This window comes from Argentina silus (genome assembly GCF_951799395.1).
Source record: "Argentina silus genome assembly, chromosome: X".
In the NCBI taxonomy this organism is placed as follows: domain Eukaryota; kingdom Metazoa; phylum Chordata; class Actinopteri; order Argentiniformes; family Argentinidae; genus Argentina; species Argentina silus.
The window spans coordinates 43310779-43332771 of record NC_139653.1 but is presented as its reverse complement, the minus strand read 5'-3'; the positions used below and the strand labels follow the sequence as shown (position 1 = coordinate 43332771).

Genomic DNA, 21993 nt, shown 5'->3' with positions numbered 1-21993 from the left:
TCCATTGAGATTATTATTATGTTACTCATCAATTATGTAATTAATTGATGTACAGTGTTTAACCCTTAGCTGGTAGGTTGACTGAGGCGTTCACTTTCCCCCTTTGAGGAGGAGACATCTGCAGTAGGGATCCCCTCTCTACTCAGTATTCTGTTGTCGAGCAGAGCTCTCTGTTAGATAATCACTGACTGATAATTATTGACTTCAGAGCAGAACTACAGTAGAGGTGTGAGAAATGTGAGCTAAGGTGATCTTAATGTAGGACACTGTAGAACACCCCTGGGCTTTCCCATATAGTGGATTGTTATGTCTCAAAGCAGGACTAATTTCGTGTGCTCTGGATCTCGGCCATGGATCTCGGCCATTTGTTAGAGGGAAACCAGGTGGAGTGGACTCCGTGACCAATGTGCTGTGGCTGTATCAATTGCGCTCTAAAGTGAAAAGAAAACCAGCACACGCCTAGTCTTTGAGGAGAGCATTTTCATAACATGAATTAAGCTGATGAGGCTGCTTTTACCTGCTCTATTCCGGCCTAAACATCCCTGTTTAGGTACTAAAAATAGTTGATCAAAGGGGGTATTAATTAAGTTAATTAACCCTGTTCATTAAATTATTAAACTTAATAATGTCAATCGGAATTAGGATATAACAAATCCTGACATAACACTCCAAAAGCTTATTAAAAAGCAAACCTGCAGAGACAGCTGTAATCACCGATTAAACTGACGAACAAGAATAGTCTAGGGCGAAATTCAGTTCTTTACCTCATGGTCTAAGTAGGATGCTTGCTCTATCAAGGTGTTTTCGTGTCATATGAAAATCATATCTTTATGAATAAATAACACTTCTTTCAACAGTTGTTACAAAGCACTGTACACCAATAAGGAAAGGAAAATAAAAAATAAACTGTAATGCAATTTTAACCTCAGAGTTGCGCTCCATTGAGTGTGCTCCACTAGTGCTTCCCATACAGTATATGACTAGATCTACAGCAGGGGAGGCTGGTGGAGATAGAAATCAGCGGACGGCTCATTTTAATGCATAGAATGGAATGAGGAATAATAACATGCACACGTGTGTGATTCCATTCCATGCATCGATGCACACACGTGTGTGATACCATTCCTCATTCCATTCCACGCATCGATGCACACACGTGTTTGATACCATTCCTCGTTCTATCCCATGAATTACAATGAGCCCGTCCTCCGATTTCTGCCTCCACCAGCCTCCCCTGGTCCACAGTACACTTGGAGAACGTGCGTGAACCCTGAGGTTTCTATAATACAGAGGGAAGGTAAAGAAATATAGGTTCCATAGATATAATTGGGATGGTGTGGATGGCTCTAAAGCTGGAAGACAGCCACGGCATGTCAAACACCCCTCAGTCAGATGAAGGGTGGCTGGGAATGTTGCACCCTGCCTTTCGCTCTCCTTGGTGCCCCCGGAGGGAGGCTACATGCTTCTAAGTGGTAGAGTGGATTGTCTTTTGATATCACACAACGCTCTCTTTCAATTACTTATTCTGTTTCAAGAGGCATCCTCTCATCGCTCATCAAAACAAAATCCAATTATGTGAAGGAAGTGCGCTCCCAAATCTCCTGCTCTCTGTGTTTTTATTCTCTGTTATACCCTTGGGCTTCTATTTATTGAATAATTAATGGGCGCGCACACCCCCTTGTTATACTGGCCTCACAATGTGAGAGATTTCCATTTAGGGAATGAGTTCAGCTCTTATTTATAGACCTTGTTCACAGATTCCCCGTGCTCTTAGGGAAAAACGGTACTCAGGTTGTCACTTTGTTTGTCTTGAATTGTGGTTTTTATTAATTTTACAGGAGGGGAACTCAAGCGGCAGCTCACTGTCTCCAATTTAGGGTTTGGTTTTGAGTTTTTGAAAACTGTGGTGAATTTCCTGTACTGTATGTTATTATTTACATAAGGAAACTGTTGTCCAGTTAATATATGCCATTTAGCTGACACTTTTATCCAAAGCAACTTACATTGCAGTGAGTGCATACATTTTTCAGTATATATGGTCCTAGCAGTTCTGAGGTCCGTTTCCCGAATGCTTCGTAGCTTTTAAGTAGGACTTAAATTCTCCTGACAAGCCAGCCGCAAACCCGTGAGGGAGTAACAATTGTAAAATCAATGTTTGGAGGTCAATCTTCTGTGCATGAAAGACCAGAATTCGTTAATAACTTAGAAAGTCTAGGAGAGGAGTAGGCCTGGCTTTCAAAAGCGATAAAGTACTACTCTAACTAAGAAGCTTTCGTGAAACTGATCCCTGATATGAAGTTTAGAAGTGTATCCACCTCTTCTATTTCCAGAGTAGCTTATCCAAGCTACGTCTAAGCACACGTGTTTGATTCCATTCCTGATTCCATGACAATGAGCCTGTCCTCCGATTTCTACCTCCACCAGCCTCCCCTGATTTTCAGAGATGCTTATCCAAGCTATTCACTGTTCATGGCCATCAGTAGTCATGTATGCACTAGATATGTAATTCAGATAAGCTCCCAGCTCCCACACTTAAACTCTCACCACCCTCACTCCCCCCTGTGCGCTCCCCTAATTATAGGTATTTATTCAGATGGGCTGCCAGTGCTAACATCCCCCCTTGCTCAGACAATGGGCTGCAGAGGTGCCAGGCTAATGATGGGGTCATCTGTGTTTGGGTTACTGCTTGTGTTTGTGCACAGTGGCAGAGAGATTCTGTAGTCTAATGACCCTCTTTCTCTCTCTCTCTCTCTCTCTCTCTCTCTCTCTCTCTCTGTCTCTTCTCTCTCACACTCTCTGTCTCTTCTCTGTCTCTCTCTCTTGCTCTGTCTTTCGCTCTTGCCCCCTCTCTCTCTGTATGTGTCTCTCTCTCACTGTCTGTCTTGCCCCGGCTCTCTCTCTCTCTCTCTCTCTCTCTCTCTCTCTCTCTCTCTCTCTCACACCCCTGCTGCCTCTCTCTCTCTCTCTCTCTCTCTCTCTCTCTCTCTCAGGGAGAAGATGCCATTCCACCATGTGACAGCAGGTCTGCTCTACAAGGGGAACTACCTGAGTAGTGCTCTGTCTGCTGATGGAAGTGACAGTGACCAGCTAGCCAGTATCTCCGTGGAGGAGCTAGATGGTGAGAGACATCTGGGAGAGGGAGGGTTTGGGTCGGCTCAAGTTTGGTGAAAAGAAGGCCTGGGGTATCACAGTACTACTACTACAGAGTTAGTGCAATATGTTAAAGGCCCACAGCAGCCATTTTTGCTTCCTCGGATTCTCTTGAAAGGAATACTCAAAGAATGGATGTGCTGAATGGTACGGTAGTCAATCACTGAACTATGTGGGAAAGTAAGGCCAGATACAGCTAGGAGCGGTTCTCAGTAAATGTGTTGAACGGTTGTTTGACTCACTCGCAAAAAAAGCAGATGAAGGGTGTTCTGAGGTTCTATTTGACTCTGGGCGCTAACTTTACAAACAGGCTAGCCACGTCACACTTTGGAGCTCATTGCTGAATGAAATGTGATGATATGTCACGGCACATGGGAAATCGTCTTAGGAGGAGCTAAGAAAACAGAATGTATCGCCCAAAATACACATACTTTGATCCAGATGGCAATTTCAAACTTGATTCATTGTGCAATGACATTGTGCAGCACCAATACAAAAAAAAAGACTAATGTGGGCCTTTAAGTATACTTGACATGAATCATTAAGACAGGACCAGTCAAAAACATAAATAAGCAAACAAGCACCCATGGTCTTGTTGTCTGAGCCAACACACAAACTGTTTTTTTTTTTTTCATTCTTTACATCACTTATACCTCACCAGTAGCTTTCATAGGCCTCTGCTCTCTGTTTTTGGCATCAGTTATCAGAGCTGTAGCTGAGGTGGTGTTTATGAACCATTTGTTTTCTTCCATGTCTGAGAGTAATCGCCCTCGCCGCCAGAGCACAGGCCTGATCGATACTCTCTGCTCAAGTCAGCATGGCGGGGCTTAATGGCGGTTGTATGAACTAGATGCTCCCAGGTCCAAAATATTAATCCAATGATGCCACATTAAGCAGCCTCCAGCAAATTGGCTGGCAGAGTGCACTGTAATAGCGACCTACTCCATCAACGTTGCCGAGTTTAATATGCACAGCAATATTGACACCTCATGAATTTCTCATTTGATTTTTTGGGGGCTTGTTGTTCAGTACAGCGGTAATGTACTGTGCAGCTCATATCGGGAGGTCCATGTAAATTCTGCTGATGTAACTGACAAAAACATGGCCGTATAATCTCTCACCCTTGTGAAGTATAAACTAAAGTAAATAAAGCTACAGTACTGATCATGTCATTGAGCTCGGTGTACACTACTACCAATTATTTTCTTGGCTACTTTTATCCAATCCGGCTTGCACAGCTTACCACTTCTACAGTACCTCACATAATATATACACCTCTACTATGTACTGCAGGGGAGGCCGGTGGAGGTAGAAATCGGAGGACGGGCTCATTGTACTGTAATGTATGGGATAGAATGAGGAATGACACCATTCCTCATTCCGTTCCATGCATTACAATGAGTACGTCCACCAACTCCTCCCTCCACCGGCCTCTGCTGATATACACCTCTACTGAGACAATTGGGTGTACGTGTCTTTGTCTAAGGCTATTACAGTGGTTCCCTGAGCCGAGTTGACACATCCTTAACAGCATGTCACCAGTAAGCTGTATCAGCTGGGGACTGGCTGATATTCCCCTTTGAGTCTTCTGCTAAGTTCCAATGTCAACACTACACTCTCAACAAAAAGTTCTAGTTTGTAACAAAACAGGGTTCTTCATTTGTCCCTGCAGGAGCACCGTCCTTTGAAGAACTCTTTTGGGCACCAGCACATCAGCATGAGGAGTCCTCCGTGTTAATTACCGAGACTGGCATTTTCTATCTATGTCGGCGACATTCCTCATTTTTGGAGACAGGCGTCAACGTTATGATTGCTAGCAAAAGTATCTGCACGGTAGCAGATTAACGGCAAATTCCAGTAAATGACTCAATTTACATTACCTGCCAGCTTACTCAGCCATGGGCCAAATCATAACCGTTTGCTTACTGTTTGTTTGCAACAGCTCAGATTTACTTTTTCTAGCAATCATAATGGTGACGCCTGTCTCCAAAAAAAGACAACTGTCTCCAGTTATGTTTACATTACTGCAGTTTGTGGCATACGGACTCTCATAGCGTATTGTCCCTCGGGATTGATTGGATTGTATTGAATTGAATTGATTTAAACAGAATGATGAGATGGTACTGATAATGCTATGCAATGGAAAGTAAGCAGTTTCTCTATATATGTAATGCACACCATGCAATTGGAAGCTGCAGTAAAAGTATTCCAGACATGTTTTAGATTAAGCCCTCTCTTTAGTCTATTTAAAATGCTGCAAATGTGTTTGGCAAGATCTTTGTTTTTTGTTGTTGTGCACCACTAGAGCTGTTTTGCAGATATACAGGGCCATACACAGGATGGCCATAGCTTGAGATCTTGTCTACTTTTCATCATAAACCCCAACAACAGTACACTCACAATCCTAAGTGGCTATTGTGTATCACTCTGATGATGAAATAGATAGACTTATAACTTTCAATTGATAAAGACATAATATATGTCACACACTAAGTGTAAATGGTGTGTGTGTATGTGTGTGTGCGTGCGCACGCACGTGTGTGTGTGTGTGTGTGCGTGCGTGTGGGTGTGTGTGCCAGGCATCCCTCTCTCCACCAAGGCTCATCCGTGCTGCTGTGTGTGTGTGTGTGTGTGTGTGTGTGTGTGTGTGTGTGTGTGTGTGTGTGTGTGTGTGTGTGTGTGTGTGTGTGTGAAAGGTCAGGCAGGATGTGTGAGGAGATTACATAAACCAGACACACAGCAGCATCACATATCTCCTCCTATCACATGTACTCTACAGTACATACTGTACATACAGTATATGCAGTACATTATAAACAGTGGGGAAGCAGGTCGTGTACAGTAGGATACAGTTTGAATTCCAGTCTTATCTTCTTATTCCGACTTTCCACTGTCCTACTTTTCTGGTGGCATTGGACCAGTCGTCCTACAGGATGTGTAATATTGAGAGTTGTAGCTGTAATGTAAAGTTTAGTTGTTGGTAAATCTGTGGGTGTGTATCTGCTGAACATCCAGAGCAAGGCCTTGAAGGATGGGGAGTAATTGTTTGTGAAACAGTGGGAGCTGTTGAAAACATGGTCTGAATGTTGTTGTGTTCAAACAAGCCCCAGACAAACACGCATACACACACACACACGCACACGCACAAACGCATGCACACACACACACCCCCACACACACAGGAAAGTACTCTACAAAGACCTGACTCACTCATGCTCCTGATGGATTTATTCATGAGACACCCATTTCATTGTACCAAAATAAATCCATAGGCCTTTGATGTGCCTGTGTTTCTGTTTTGTTTGTGTGTGTGTGTGTGTGTGTGTGTGTGTGTGTGTGTGTGTGCGCGCGCGTGCGTGTGCGCGTATTGTGTTATGAATGATAATGTGGGAGTAATTTGCACTGCTCGGGCCAGATGTTTTGGGCACCAGGGAGTGAGAGAACACTCTTCAGAGGGCTGGTAGAGGGCATGAGCCCCTGTAACATCTGGACACCTAAATGATCCAAAACGCTCTCTCTCCTTTTTTACGAGATGATTTGAATACATAGAAAGCATTTACATTCACACCTCACAGTGCAGCCCGGTGCGCCAAATTGCTCCTCACATGAATGCTTTGGAATGGCAGTAGATGATTGACTATTGATTGACAATTGTTTGACGAGTGAATGACATTTTGGCAGAGTCTGCTCGAGCGTAACCCATTTTTGTAACGCTTCGGTTACCTTGGGTCTGCAATTAGTGGCAGAGAGTCAGTCGGAGAGCAGAGAGCTCCACTTTCTTGGTTATAGCTAAATTGGAGTTATGAAAAAAGTTGCATTTTCACCATATGCCTGTGTAACTGTAGGAGCACCGTTTGTGACATTAATTTTCTGCTCTGGCACTGAACATATTTCAGATGATTGAAATTTCATGAATTCAACTTTCATGAATCAGTCAAAATTGTTTACATGCCATTTGCAATGACGAGAACAAAACAAATAAACAGCTCTGATCACGAGAGCGTTGCATATATTTGTCAGTATGTCAATCTGATCGGATCACCCTCTCATTTTGTCTATTTATCCAGAGCATATTGTCAGAAGATGTCTGTCCTTTCTACCCAGCAAAAATGTTGCCTATCAACATGAAAGCTTTCATGAATCAATCACAAGTCATTACATGCCATGTAAAATCTAGCAAGCGCCTACTGTATGTCAATGCACACGACCACACAAAGTGATCTCATATACAGTAGTGAGACAGAGCAACGTAATGTGAGACGGAGTAAGGTGAACACCTCGCATTTTGGCAATTTGTAACTCTATTTTCACAGTTTTACTGCCCGTACTGTCCTTGGATAAACCTTAATTTAGAACATATGACATGTCTTCATGTCGTGGGTAGGGCCGCTTGTGACATTCCAAATATTAACACGTACTGTATTAAATACATTTGAATAGATTTTGTGGATAGGCCGCGTGCAGCATTCCAAACTGTAAAAGCATTACAGCATTCCAAACTACTCAAAGTGGTACGCCTACTATTGAGGTGGAGCAACTGATATTTATGATATATTGAATGGTAAAGACAATTGTTTATATGTATCTCCGAATATCCAGTAGGAAAAAGCTATTATTCTAAAATAAATCTTTTAACCCTAAACATCTATTTAATCCAGATTGTTGAACGACACGGTGATCAAATATTTGTATTTGATATCCAAGACGTCTGCTACAGTAGTAGGCCTCCAATTAACGTGGCTAACTGTGACAAGTCGCTAATGAAAACTGATGCAGAAATAAAAATGCAGAAAAGTGTTTATTTAAGGTCATACATAAGGCACACAGTGTATCCATGTACTGTACACTACAAGACCATCCCGGAAGGTTGGGCTCTCGGTGAGTGCAAGGACTCGTTGATCCTGTCCTTGACACTTCTCCGGTCTCCATCGGTCATAGCAGGAGACTTGGCCGCTGTTGTGTCCATGACGAAGTCCCTGAGATTGAGAGGCAAGCCCCACTTGCCCTGTGAACCATCCCAGTTGGTGTTAGTCACCCACTCAGTTTACCGCTCTTTAGTTATGGACTTGCGGAACAGCAGGTAGCCATAACAGTCTGGACGGCCGGTCCCACAGCCTGTATATGCGATTGTCGGTCTCTCGTGAAAAAACAGCAATGGCGATGGCGGCACCTCCTCTCTGGGGCTGGCAGGACGCGCTGTGGTAAACAGTAAGATCATCACCTTATCCAGCTGCGCATTCGTCTCTTTGAGTGCTCTCGTCTGTCATTCCAGCGCTTTCACACAGTACAAATGAGAGTCAAAACAAATAATAAATTAAGAAAGACATACCTTTTGATTGACCATTGTTGCCGTCTTAGCTGGAGCAGGAGAAGCAAGAGTAGATGGTAAAATAAATAATATTTTTTATTAGGCTACTGTACCTTCATCGCGGAGGGAGAAGGGGTCCTGTTCTTGTAGAAAGCAGATATCTTCATTCGAATTCGTGTGCAGCAGGAGTAGTTCTTTGTAGACTAATTGTCCTTAGTTTTACTGTACATGGTAGCAGTAACAACAGTGGGCTTCACATATATAGGTACAATTCCCGCCCAAACCTTGAAAGGTGTTAGAGGTGGGCCAGGGGGTGGGTGGCCATAGTAACAAGTTCACGGCCTAATAGACCCCCTGCTCATTGACAATAGACCCCCTGCTAGCCTCTTAAGACAGATCACAGAATGCTAAGATCTCTGCTGCGACAAGTGAGGCGATGAAGATCATGAGGAGGAATGGCAATGCTGTCCACGAGATTGCAACCACCCTGTTATCATCTGGAGTTTTTCTATCAGGGACCACAATCCGAAGCCATTGCTGTCAGACCCCGGTTTTGCGATGGAAGCGAATGCCCAGGAAAATGACAAGGTATTATTTCTGTTTCTATATTCTATTGCATACACTATGAATGCATGAGAGAGAGAGAGCATTCACCATATGTTATTGTATTCATGGTGTTTGACATTGTTCTTCTTTTGTCCTAGCAATATCTTTGAAGTCATCGATTCCTACTTGGAGGAAAGTCTGCAAAAGCCATTAAGGGTCTACTCGAGACCAGATATCATGGTCCACATAGATACCATCAGAAAACATCTGTGGAACCTTGGGCGGAAATATGGAAAGTCACAGTAAGAACAATGCACCTAATCCATGCATTACTGAATTGTTGTAATTTGTTATCTTGTCTAGCTATAATTGTGTAAATGACAGATCTTTGAATTTGCTATAGTTGTGATAATCCATGAACCGCACCGGTGAGAAATTGTTTTTAAGTAACAAACCATCCGTCCAAATTATGATTATAAATTTCAGTGCCGGGAATGCTCTTATAACGATAACAAAATTATGTTTATAGCTTGATAATGACAGAATTCATCTTTCATCTTTCAGGAATTATGGGTCAAACTCATAGTTTCTTCCAAGATACAGTATTACAGTGGATCAACCTTCATATTGTTTAATATATTTTTGTTCATAAGCATATTTAAGTTCAATTGTCTATCTGTTTGTCTACATGATCAATAACTTTCTTCAACTAATGCAGACAATGATCCGAAGCACACCGCGTCATCAGTGTGCATCGCAAATTAGGGTATAAACTGGATCAAGACACGTAAGTAAATTACACAATTCTGAATATGGCTGCTGTTTGAAATGCTGTAGCTATTTAAAAAACTATGTATTGAAATCAGTTGACATGAAATTATCTTTCACACAGGTCTCCTGGCCATTAGTACATTTTGGGACAAGAAGCTGACAAGAGTGGCCGGCAACAAGTACATTGATCACTTATGGAAGGTTCTGCTAGTGGTCATCGAGTTGGAAGGTGGCGCATCCGGAATGTGATTAATAATGTCTTGAGTTACAGTTTACAACCTCCATCCTGTGCATATGACCAATAAACTTTCACTTGACTTGACTCTTTATATGACTGATGAATGATCGCACTCCTCCCCTAGAACAGTACAGTTCTTAATTTAACGAATTCTGTTAGTTCATAGAAGATTGACGGCAATGACATTATGGTAAAAAATGTGTGCACAAAATAAGATTACATTGCAGTATTTTATTTGCTCCATGTTTTAATGAAAATGTAGATTTATCTGCGGGGCTGGTGTATGGGCTGGTCGATCTGTGGTCTGTGGGACCGGTGAGCGACGCAATCTATGGGCTTCGTGCAGCCTCGCCCCCCCCCCTAACCCCTGACATCGTTTTATGAAGTGTCCATGAAGACATTAATTATTTCTAAATTAAGGTTTATCCAAAGACATCACCCCCCTCATAGCATTTTTAGGCAGCACCCCCTCACGAAATATAATTGCGCTAAAACATTTCCCCCGCTTCTCTGCGCTGTGTGAGAATGCGTGATGAAGGTCTATCCGATCAGGCAAACTGATAAGGCAAACCATTCTCTTTTCAAACATCCTTCACAGCTCTTCTCACCACCTTGTGGTGGCTTTCGGCAGCACTTCATACCGCATATCTGGTGCAGCGGTGCCTTTGAAGTCTAGCGGCGTTCAGCGGTGGTGTCCAGGGAATAAAACCCTACCTACTGTAGGTCCTGGTAAAGCCACGTACCAAATTAGCTAGCCTCAAATTATTCAGTGCTCAGCAGTGTGCTCAAGCATACTATGCAATCTTAGTGTTCTTTAGAGATTCCACTTCTATTCTCTCTCTTTACCTCTCCACCTCTCTCTATCTGTACATCTCCATCTCTCTCTCTGCCCCTCCATCTCTCTCTCTCTCTACCTCTCCATCTCCATCTCTCTCTCGCTTCTTCTCTTCCCGCCTGCCATAAGCCTCTTCTCTGTAGACACACTTATGAAATATGCATTCATAAGAGCACAGAGGAGCCTGGTGACTCTCAGGCTGGACAGTGACAGGGATCTCACAAACTTAACAGCCAGTGCAAGAGCAGAGGAGTATCTCAAGACAGTAGGTCTGTGATACACACAGGGCCAGCTTGTTTGTCACCACAGTGAGTGTGAGGTTTTTATTCTTGAAGGATGTTCTCACACTGCTGTGGGGCTAAGCTATGATAGGGATCGATGCATAGATGAGCTACAGGAGATACTGTACATGTGGTAGATGCTATGCTCTCTCTCTCTCTCTCTCTCTCTCTCTCTCTCTCTCTCTCTCTCTCTCCCTCCCTCCCTCCACTATCTCTTTCTCTCTCTCATTACCTCTGATATAACGATATAGCGTGTCTGACACTGATGGTTCTTGCTTCTCTCTGTTCCTTCACCCTATCCTCTGTGTCGATACAAGGCTGTTTAATAGAAAATGAGCTCAATGAAGAGAAAAGAGGGAGCGAGGAAAATGAGTATGCATTGTAGGCAGCCATCTATCTGAAGCGGGGCCGTGACAGCAGGTGGAGAAAAAATAGGGCAAATTTATGTTGTTATCTGGAGGCAGTGGAGGGAGACACCAATCACATAGAGCATGGCCTAAAGCTGTGTCAGAGTGGGAGGGGACAGGAGTGAATTAGTGAAACAGAAGGAGAGAGAGAGAAGAAGTGCATAATAAACAAGATGGATAAAGGCAAGTGATGTTGTATGGAGGGCAAAATTAAGAGAGAGAGAGCGAGTAAAAAGTAAAACAGGTTTATGGGGACAGGTGCCTACATGATGATGGAGACGCAGAAAGTGCTAAAAAAAGGGTTAGGGTTAGTCATTTTTCCTTCTTCTAGCATTGTGACTGCCAATGGCCCCTGGTCTGAGCATTGATTACTTTATCTTATGATGACTGATGGATAGATGATTCACTTACTTAAACAAACGTATTTGTTGGAAGTTGCTTTGGATAAAGGCGTCTGCTAAATGCCACAAATGTAAAGGGCGATGAGAGATGAACAAATGAACAGCGTGTAAAGGAGGTCAGCCTAACCAACCAGTTACACTCCCTTGTGGATTTATTAGTTCTATGGTTCTTATTCTTGCTAATCTACCCCATTGGCCTAGAGCACACCAATTCCATTTATTAGCTCTATGGTTCTTATTCTTGTTAATCTACCCTATTGGCCTAGAGCACACCAATTCATAGTCAATAATCGCCCTCTTTCCTGAGCCTATCAGCAATTTAGTTTGGGACTATGCTGCAGTCAACAGCAGGACCCCCTATTGCCGATTAGTACTCTCAGTGGAGAAAAGAAGATAAGTGCCTTCCTTCATCTTCTGGACACAGCCTGCCTTCTGTTCTGACCTCTCCCACCTTTTTTGGACTGAAAGCCATTGCTAACTGTAAGTGCCATTAGCGTATTTTACTGATGTTTGCATTAGTGTTTGCGTTAGCATTGTTAGCATTGTGTCATCATGATAGGTGGTGAAGGTAGGCAGCATCACCTCATCCACTTTGACTTTCAACACTGGGACTCCCCAGGGTTATGTGTTCAGCCCATTTGTTGGCTTGATCACTGAAAATTACGAGTCAGCCTACAGGGATGAGGTAAGAGCCCTGGCAGACTGGTTCCAGGATAACAACCTCTCTCCGAACATCAGAGAGCTGATCGTGGAACCCAGGAGGAAGAAAGGAGGGAGACCACGCCTGTTTTTTCTCAGGCGGCTGAAGAAATTCGGTACGGACCCCCAGATCTTTACAAACTTCTAGAGATGCACCACAGAGTGTATCCTGACCGGCTGTATCACTGGCAGCTGCACCATTTGTGCTCAATACTCCCCCCCCCCCCCCCCCCCCCCGGATCAGTAGACACTGCTCTTGCACATCTGACATATTACTGTAAATTATTTCTGCTACTTGCACTACTACTTACACTGTATTGCTATTGTTATTATTCAGTCATTACTGCTGCTACTTACACTACACCCTTCTGCACTACTATTGTCACTTTATTTTTACTACTTTATATATTGCATTATTGATTGTTGATTGTTGTCAACAACAACGCTGTAATGTCAATTATACGTAATGTATGAGATGTACATGACAAATAAAATTTGATTTGATTTGATTTGACTTGATAAGTAACCCTTGTTGCTTGCTGTACTTTGAATGGTGTTAATAGTCAAACAATTTAGGAACTGTATAGTCATTATATTCTATTCAAATATATTTCTGCCCTATTTCTGTGCATTGCGAAAGCTGAGAGGCGTATGTTATATATTGTATGTACACATTTATTATACTTAGTTTACTTTGTATAGCCTGTATATCTATGTGCAGTCATATTTTCCCTCTTGTATTTCAGAACCACAGTTAATACTGGATTTAATGGTCAAGGGTGGTTGCCATTGTATGATGTGTGTGTGCAGTCCTCATTAAACCTCCATAACCTGGACATTCTGCCACCTCCCTGTTCTTGCCTGGCAACCTGCAGTACTTCCTACCTATCCTAAACCAGCAGCCTTCCCCTTCTTTTCATGGTCCTTCAAGCCGGATATACCTGCATGTTCTACAGTCACTAAGAGTAAGAATGTCTACCAAAAGAGAAGAACTATGATGATGCCCGTCCCCATAGACAGACTCACCAACCACGTTATTTAGAAGATTATGAGGTTGTTCAAGAAAAGAGGTGCAGGCCACCACACACATCACAACACCACTCCTACGAGGGACAGCAGTTAGGGGGTGCTGTTGGAGGAACAAGTGCCACCCAAAATGCTGAGACTAGTCTCAGCCTCCATTCTGCACCTGATGAGATGTATACCAGCTCCTCTTCTGGACAATCCTCATCAAGCTTGAAGAGTGCCAAAGAGGACAATGATCGGTTGAGAAGAAAAATAAGAAAGCAAACTGAACAGTTGAGACATGACATATGGCAGTTATCGGAGAGGATGCCCCCCTCCCCTCCAAATGCTTCTCAGCAGCTGAAGTCATTATTAATGTCAACATGCAAGATTGAAGGAAAAGCTCTATCCTCATCGGCTGCCGATACGACAGCTCCTCAGCACAGGCTGACCTCTGGAGGAGATCACCAGGATCTTGATTCACCTGAGCGAGCATCGCATATGACAACCAGAGAGGACCCAGCGTGTCACCATGTAGAGCGTGACCTGCTAGAAATCATTGATAAGCTCCAGAGGATTCAAAGGCCCTCCAGCCCAGACGGATCACAGCCATCATCAGACCAGACAATTTCTCACAGCAAAGACAGCTTGCGTTCTCACCACAGGACTCAAAGCCCACTTGACCACCGTCATCGGAGCCCACCTGACTGTCGCCGTGAGAGCTCATCTGGACGTCGCTGTGAGAGCTCACCTGGCCAATGTCATGGAAGCCCACCAGGTCACCAGTACTCACCTGATCGACGTTGCCGTTACTCACCTGATCACCACAGCCAGTATTCACCAGGTCGCCGCCGCCAGTACTCACCAAATCACCGCCGCCACTACTCACCTGATCGACGTTGCCGTTACTCACCTGATCACCACAGCCAGTACTCACCTGATCGCTACAGCCAGTACTCACCTGATCGACGTCGCCGTTACTCACCTGATCGCTGTTGGAATCCTGCGGACCACCACCAGTATCTAGCTGTCTACCATCGCACACCTTCTCCACCCAACTGGGAAACCACCTACTGCGGACCGAGGCTGGCCATCCCCGATTTCGTGAATGAAGACCCTAGGGAGTTTACCAGGTTGAAGGTGGCCCTTGACAATGTATTGCCCACAGATGCCACAGAGCGTTTCAAGTTCCAGATACTAGTGCACCACCTCAAGTTGGAAGAGGCCCAGCTAGTTGCTGAGTCTTACACCAATAGCCAAGACCCATACAGTGACACCATGGAGTGCCTCACAGACCTGTATGGACAGCCCCATCAGCTTGTGCTCCAGCGCATTGCATCACTAATGGATGGCCCTAATATCAAGATTGGTGACACCGAAGGTTTCAGTAGATTCACCTTGAAAGTACGGGCACTGGTTGGCATGTTGGATCAGCTTGGAAACGATGGTTGGACTGAACTAAGATGTGGCTCACATGTCTCCTGCCTCTTAGCTAAGTTGCCCCACAACCTGAGAGCAAGCTTCAAGAGATTTGTGAACCCCAGCAGGACGCCTATCCCAACTCTCTTGTACCTTGTAGAGTGGCTTGAGTATGAGGTTTGAGTGCAACAAGATGGAATGCAGCTCAGCAGTGATCAAGGGAAAGAGCGCCCCATCTTACACAAAGATAAGCACAAAAACTCCAAGAACCCCAGGACGACAACTATTCTCCATGGAGGTGAGCAGAGTAAAGACGAAGCTGAATCTTATAAGCAAAACCAGTCTTCAGACGAGAAGACGCAGGACAAGCCCAAGAAATACTGCCTGGTGAGCTCCACAGTAGAAACCCTTTATGTTGACCAGTGTACAGGAAGTAGCAAGGTGTTGCTGAAGATGAGCCATGAGTCAGAGTCATAAGATGAGTCATCTTATGGAGCAGCCATGCACCATACGTCTTCACAAAGCAGCCCTTCAGCTACAACTCAGAGGAAACCTTGAGGACTTGGCTTAGCCACAGTGACACAAGACATCAAAATCATCCATGGAGTTACTGCGTCATTCTCAGTAGTCCCTGCTACTGAACCAGACCGATCCTTCAACATCCAGAGAGCCTTCACAGCTGAAGAATTGGGCCTTGCACCGTATACCTACCTTGTTGAAGCTTTACAGAAAAGGTATCAGCACCTCAATGGCCTGCCCTTTCAACCTCTGCACCAGGCACAGCCACTGCTGCTAATCGGATCAGACTACCCTCATCTTATAACCCCAACAGAACCAGTACATCTGGGGCTCCCTGGTGGACCTGCAGCCATCAAGAATCAGCTTGGATGGACCCTTCAAGGCCCTTCAATGTTCCTGAAGCACAGTCTCACTCCCCAACAGTGCCTTCTGACTTGTGATCTCACAATCTGCAGAGCTTTTTAGCAATATAGAGAGGCTCTGGCAATTGTACACACTGCCATACAGGAGCAAGAAGCTTGCCACATGGTCGAAACAAGAGTTACTTTGCTGGGAGTCCTTCTCCGTTTCCGGGAACACTTGGTGGCCATCAGCAGCGACATCAAAGTGATGTTCCATCAAGTCCATCTGCTACCAGAAAACAAGCCTCTTCTCCGATTCCCGTGGTGGGACACAAACCAGAATGATCACCCAGATGTCTATGAATGGTTCCTCAAGATACCGCCTATCCCTAGCTGGCCTTCAGATTAAGCAAATCTGTATCCCACATTTGGGGTTGGATGTAAAAAAGGCCAGCCTAATCAGCCAGTTACCACCCCTTTGTGGATTTATTAGTTCTATGGTTCTTATTCTTATTAATCTGCCCAATTAATAATTAATCTGCCAATTAATAATCACCCCCTCTCTCCTGAGTCTATCAGAAATTTAGTTGCCCTGGACTATGCTGCGGTCAATTGCAGGACCCCCTTTTGCCAATTAGTATTTTCAGTGGAAAAAAGAAGACAAGAGCCTTCCTTCATCTTCTGGACACAGCCTGCCTTCTGTTCGGACTTCTCCCACCTTCTTTTGGACTGAAAGCCATTGCAGTAGAGTATTAGTTGTGCATGCGTCTAACTGTAAGTGCCATTAGCATATTTTACTGATGCTTGGAGCTGAGTTGTGCTGTTTAGAGGACTTTACTGTCGAGTGTTGCCTTGTTAGCCACTGGTCATGTTAGCATGTTAGCATTAGCGTTCACATTGTGTCATCATTAGTGTTGCACGATGTACCAGTTCTACAAAAGTATGACAATACCCTGCTTTGAAAACTGTTCTATACTAAGAAAATGTAGAACCATTTTTTTTTTTTTTTTTTTTTTTTTTACCATAAATGCAGTATTTACTTTGAGCTGTACAGAATATTATCTTCTAAGTGTAATTTGTCTATATGCTCATGGGGGACATGCACTCTGCATACATAGTGGGTGTGTGTGGCTGGGAAAGACAACGCTAAACACACCGCCCACGCAGCTTTGACAGTGAGAAAAGAGACGGATGGAAGCCGCAAGTGGAGTAATTGCCCCTCTGCAAAGACCTCTTTAGATTTGCAGCTAATTTGCCTTCATTCTAGGGTAATAACTTGCTATATCCTAATCCTAAAAGTCACCAGAAATGAGCATTAAAAAGCTTTATTTTTTTGTAACAAGGTACTTTATTATTTATTATATATTTATTCATATATTATTCGTTTTCATATTGTTTGTTTTTTTGGTTGCTGTCGTATCGTTTAAGAGTCAAAATCGTGATACTTAAAATCGTGATAAGCTGGTATCGGTATTGAAGTAAAAATTATACTTAAATAAACACTAGTCATCATGATAGGTAACCGTTGTTGCTTGCTGTACTTTGTTAATGGTGTTAATAGTCAAACTATTTAGGTATTGTTTACATTTGTATTGTCTATTCAAGTATATTTATACCCTATTTCTGTTTATTGTGAACGCTGATAGGCGTGTGTTATATATTGTATTGTACACATTTATATGCATAGAATTTATTATACTTAGCTTACCTTCTACTGTATCGCTATGTTTTGTAGGCATAGATCAATAGCAATTTTCCTCCTTGTATTTTTAGAACCACAGTTAATATTGGATTTAACAGTGAAGAGTGGTCATCATTGTGTGATGTGTGTGTGCATTTGTCATTAAACCTCTATAACCTGAACATTCTGCCTCCTCCCTGTTCTTACTGGACAAACTGCAGTGCTTGCTACCTAAAATCTTATATCTATTATATGGTCCTTGATATCCTTCCTGTTCTTTTCAGTGTGTGTGTGTGTGTATGTGTGTGTGTGTGTGTGTGTGTGTGTGTTTGTGTGTGTGAGGGAGAGAGATGAGAGAGAGATGGAGAGAAACTTCCTGGTCGCGTCAATGCTGAGTTGTGCGCCTGTTTGTCTTGGCAGAAATACGGGAAGCGTTCAGGGTGCTGGATCGTGATGGCAACGGGTTCATCTCCAAGCAGGAGCTTGGCATGGCCATGCGCTCGCTGGGTTACATGCCCAGCGAAGTGGAGCTGGCCATCATCATGCAGAGACTAGACATGGATGGTGAGTCACACACACACACACACACACACACACACACACACACACACACGTACGTTCTGCACTCCCTCCCCTCCCTTTCACACACTCATACAGATACAGAACGTGCACAATCAAATAGCAAGCATAATTATGTACTGTACATACAGTACAAGATGAGACATGCCCACACAGAAGCAGGGCAAATACATAGGGGTATAAAGTACAGTGCATGGGCATAATCATAATCGTCCATTCTCCCCTTTGGTGGTAGAAATCGGAGGACGGACTCATTGTAATGCATGGAATGGAATGAGGAATGGTATTAAACACGTGTTTCCACCAGCCTCCTCTGATATACATACACACACACACACACACACACACACACACACACACACACACACACACACACACACACAGTATGCTTGTGCATACATGCATGCAGAATGGGATCATAGAAATGTAACTCTATATCTGTGAATGGAATGTGTACCCCATGCATGTCCCTGATGCTGCAGGAACTCACTTAGATGCATACATATTTACAGTGGCACAATGTGGAAATATATACCTTAAATCATTTCACTGTATATTCCTGTAACATGTTTGCTACTGTATGGTCCCTCGCATCTCTCCTTCATAATGTTCTGTAGCTTGCTTTTGGTTCAAGATACTGTGAAAGTCATTTCAGTGTTGTTAACGCTCAATGGAGCATGGTATTGCAGACGCACAAACACATACAGGCATGCTCACACATGCTCAAGCAAACACACACACGCACGCACACAGAAGAATCAGCTGATCTCTGCCACCACAAAACCACATCTCTGCACAGCATCTCACCTTTGTCCATAGTTTATTTCTTTTCACTTTGGCTTTGGCCTTCATTAAAGTACACTGTCAGCAGCACACCTACTAGTCCAAGAAAATGTATTTCTTGAAAGGCTCTGTGGGTCTTTTCACAGAAAGGCAACAAAGCTTTCTACCCTGCATTGCTTCTTGCCTCTATGCTCAAGTGTTTATGCAAAAATTGGTCTCCAAGGGTTTTGTTGCAGTGAGGCTGAGAGATTGTGAATTTGAAGTGAATGTTCAAGGTTGTCAACTGCTTCCCTTTGCTTCCCCTCTCCATAATTGTAAGTAAAGCATCTTCTCTTCCACATCAAAGTTAAGGTCCTCTTACATAGGCGTCGGAAGCGGGGGAGGCTGAGGTGGGGGGGGGGGGGGGGGGCACTTTTCATCTCATCATAGGGATAAGGTTAGTCTTCATAATCCACTATTAATCTGGTTCTGGCATCCTTGTGTTGTACTGCTGTCATTTCAGGTATGAAAAAACACAGTTTACCACCTATCTGTTATATATATGTTTTATAGATATTGTATAACAGGAGATGTGACAGGAATCTAATGGCCCCTGGCGGCTTGATATGGAGGATAAGGCCCATTCTTCATCCCTACAAGTGTTAGAAATTGTCAATTGATTTTGCTGTGCAGACACGCCTTTAGAATGAGATAAACGGACAAAGATAAGAAAGGGCCAGCCTTGTTGTTGTTACTTTGCTCACGCACACTGGGGATGTGTTTTCGAAACAGAATTTGTGTTCAAAGCAATTTGCACAATCTCGTCTCATTTTCATGTGCATAGACGCGACACAAAAGACCTGGTGATCAAAAGGACAAGGCTTCAAAAGAGCATTAACAAGACAGACGAATGGGAATTGAGGTTGTTGATTGTGTCTCTGCCAAGCGGGCAGCTGGGTGAATTGGAGACATGTTGCACGTTTATATGAGGCATCGATTCCTAGCAGAATCTGCACACAGTCCAGCTGATCTCTATGATATATGGATGGGGAGATCTGATCATCTGTTCTGCTCTCAGGGCAATCCATTGGTTTGTGATCCAGCACAGCATGCCCTTTGTGGATGGCTGTGAGTTTCAGGGGAGGCTGGTGGAGGCAGAAATCGGAGGACGGGTCAGAAATAAGACATACATTTATTCCCATTAATTAATACGTCAAATGGTTATGAACATGATGAATCGAACTCATCACCAGTGGTCACATGACCAAATAACACAAGTTAACATTACGTTATATGTGACTCCAAAAGATATTACAAGGTTAATAATGATTGACAATGCTTTGCTCATCCCTGCGCGACAGACCATCGATCATATTGGATCCTAGATTCATTTAGAATACCCAAAATGCTATTTTACCATGCCCTCAAGTTACGATAAATCGGCTTGCGAGGAGTTTACGTTCAGGCCAATATCTGAAGCTGATGATTCTCTCTACGTCTCGTTTACGATGCATGTGAACATTAGACATTAAGTTGTGCTGTATTAACAGAACCTTTATCTAGCACACAACCTCACATTAATGCACATAGGACGAATGAGAATAGAGTATCAACAAAATAACAAATTTTTTAAACAGTTTAAAAGCAACATATGACTGTAAGTTTTAACCATACGTTAATGTGCATCAAGGACATCACAGGAGACCGATAGCCATGGGCCTAACCCAGTAACTCAAATAATGTCTCGCTGTCCCTCTCTTTAAATATCATTAATCCAACAAAGGACAAGGTGTGAGACACATTACAATCGCAAAGGAAATGACGAATGGTGAGGTTGCGATTTCTTCAGGAGTTCACATTTCTTCAGGAGTTCACATTTCTTCAGGAGTTCACAGAGGGACTAGTTGAAGGGTATGGAGTTCACAGAGGGACTAGTTGAAGGGTATGGAGTTCACAGAGGGACTAGTTGAAGGGCATGGAGTTCACAGAGGGACTAGTTAAAGGGCATGGAGTTTACAGAAGGACTAGTTGAAGGGCATGGAGTTCACAGAGGGACTAGTTGAAGGGCATGGAGTTCACAGAGGGACTAGTTGAAGGGTATGGAGTTCACAGAGGGACTAGTTGAAGGGTATGGAGTTCACAGAGGGACTAGTTGAAGGGCATGGAGTTCACAGAGGGACTAGTTGAAGGGTATGGAGTTCACAGAGGGACTAGTTGAAGGGTATGGAGTTCACAGAGGGACTAGTTGAAGGGCATGGAGTTCACAGAGGGACTAGTTGAAGGGCATGGAGTTCACAGAGGGACTAGTTGAAGGGTATGGAGTTCACAGAGGGACTAGTTGAAGGGTATGGAGTTCACAGAGGGACTAGTTGAAGGGTATGGAGTTCACAGAGGGACTAGTTGAAGGGTATGGAGTTCACAGAGGGACTAGTTGAAGGGCATGGAGTTCACAGAGGGACTAGTTGAAGGGTATGGAGTTCACAGAGGGACTTCTTTCACATGTTTAATGAGAGACTGGTTGAACGCAAAGTGATCCAATAGTGTTTGTTTTCCTTTTTCAATGACACCTCGGAGGCAGATGAAACCCAAATAAAACATTTTATGAATAATTTCAGATTTAAAAAGACAAACTCAATACTGAATTAGGTCATATGTTTTGCTTAGTGTTATGTATTTACTTTGAGTTTCCCATGGATGTAAATATATAAATAATAATACAATTATAATGCAGGATACTGTCCAAGATTAATCAGTTTGTTGTACTTTTAGGCTTTTTTTCCTCTGCCGTAGTATCGTTTCGGTATCAAATATGGTGATACTTTACATTTACATTTACATTTACATTTTTGACATTTAGCAGACGCTTTTATCCAAAGCGACTTACAAGGAGTACCTTTGTCTAAAGTAAGTGAATCATCTATACATCAGTCATCATAAGCAAAAATCTATGCTAGGACCAGGTGCCATCGGCAGTCACAACGCTAGAAGAAAGAACAGAGGGGTAGTGGGGGTGAAGAGGTCTTTAGGAGGGACAGTCAAGATGTAGCCTGA

General features: G+C 43.4%; 1 protein-coding gene across 1 annotated transcript in view; it reads left to right on the top strand.

The window, feature by feature from the left end:
- Positions 1 to 2990: 2990 nt before the first annotated feature.
- Positions 2991 to 21993, top strand: part of caln1 (calneuron 1) — a gene marked incomplete at its 3' end in the record, with an annotated part of 55380 nt that continues 36377 nt past the window's right edge. The window contains exons 1-2 of the mRNA XM_083696310.1: positions 2991 to 3118; positions 18022 to 18165. Coding sequence (XP_083552436.1) covers positions 2998 to 3118; positions 18022 to 18165 — 265 coding nt within the window. The 5' untranslated portion in view covers positions 2991 to 2997. The remainder of the gene's footprint in view (positions 3119 to 18021; positions 18166 to 21993) is intronic.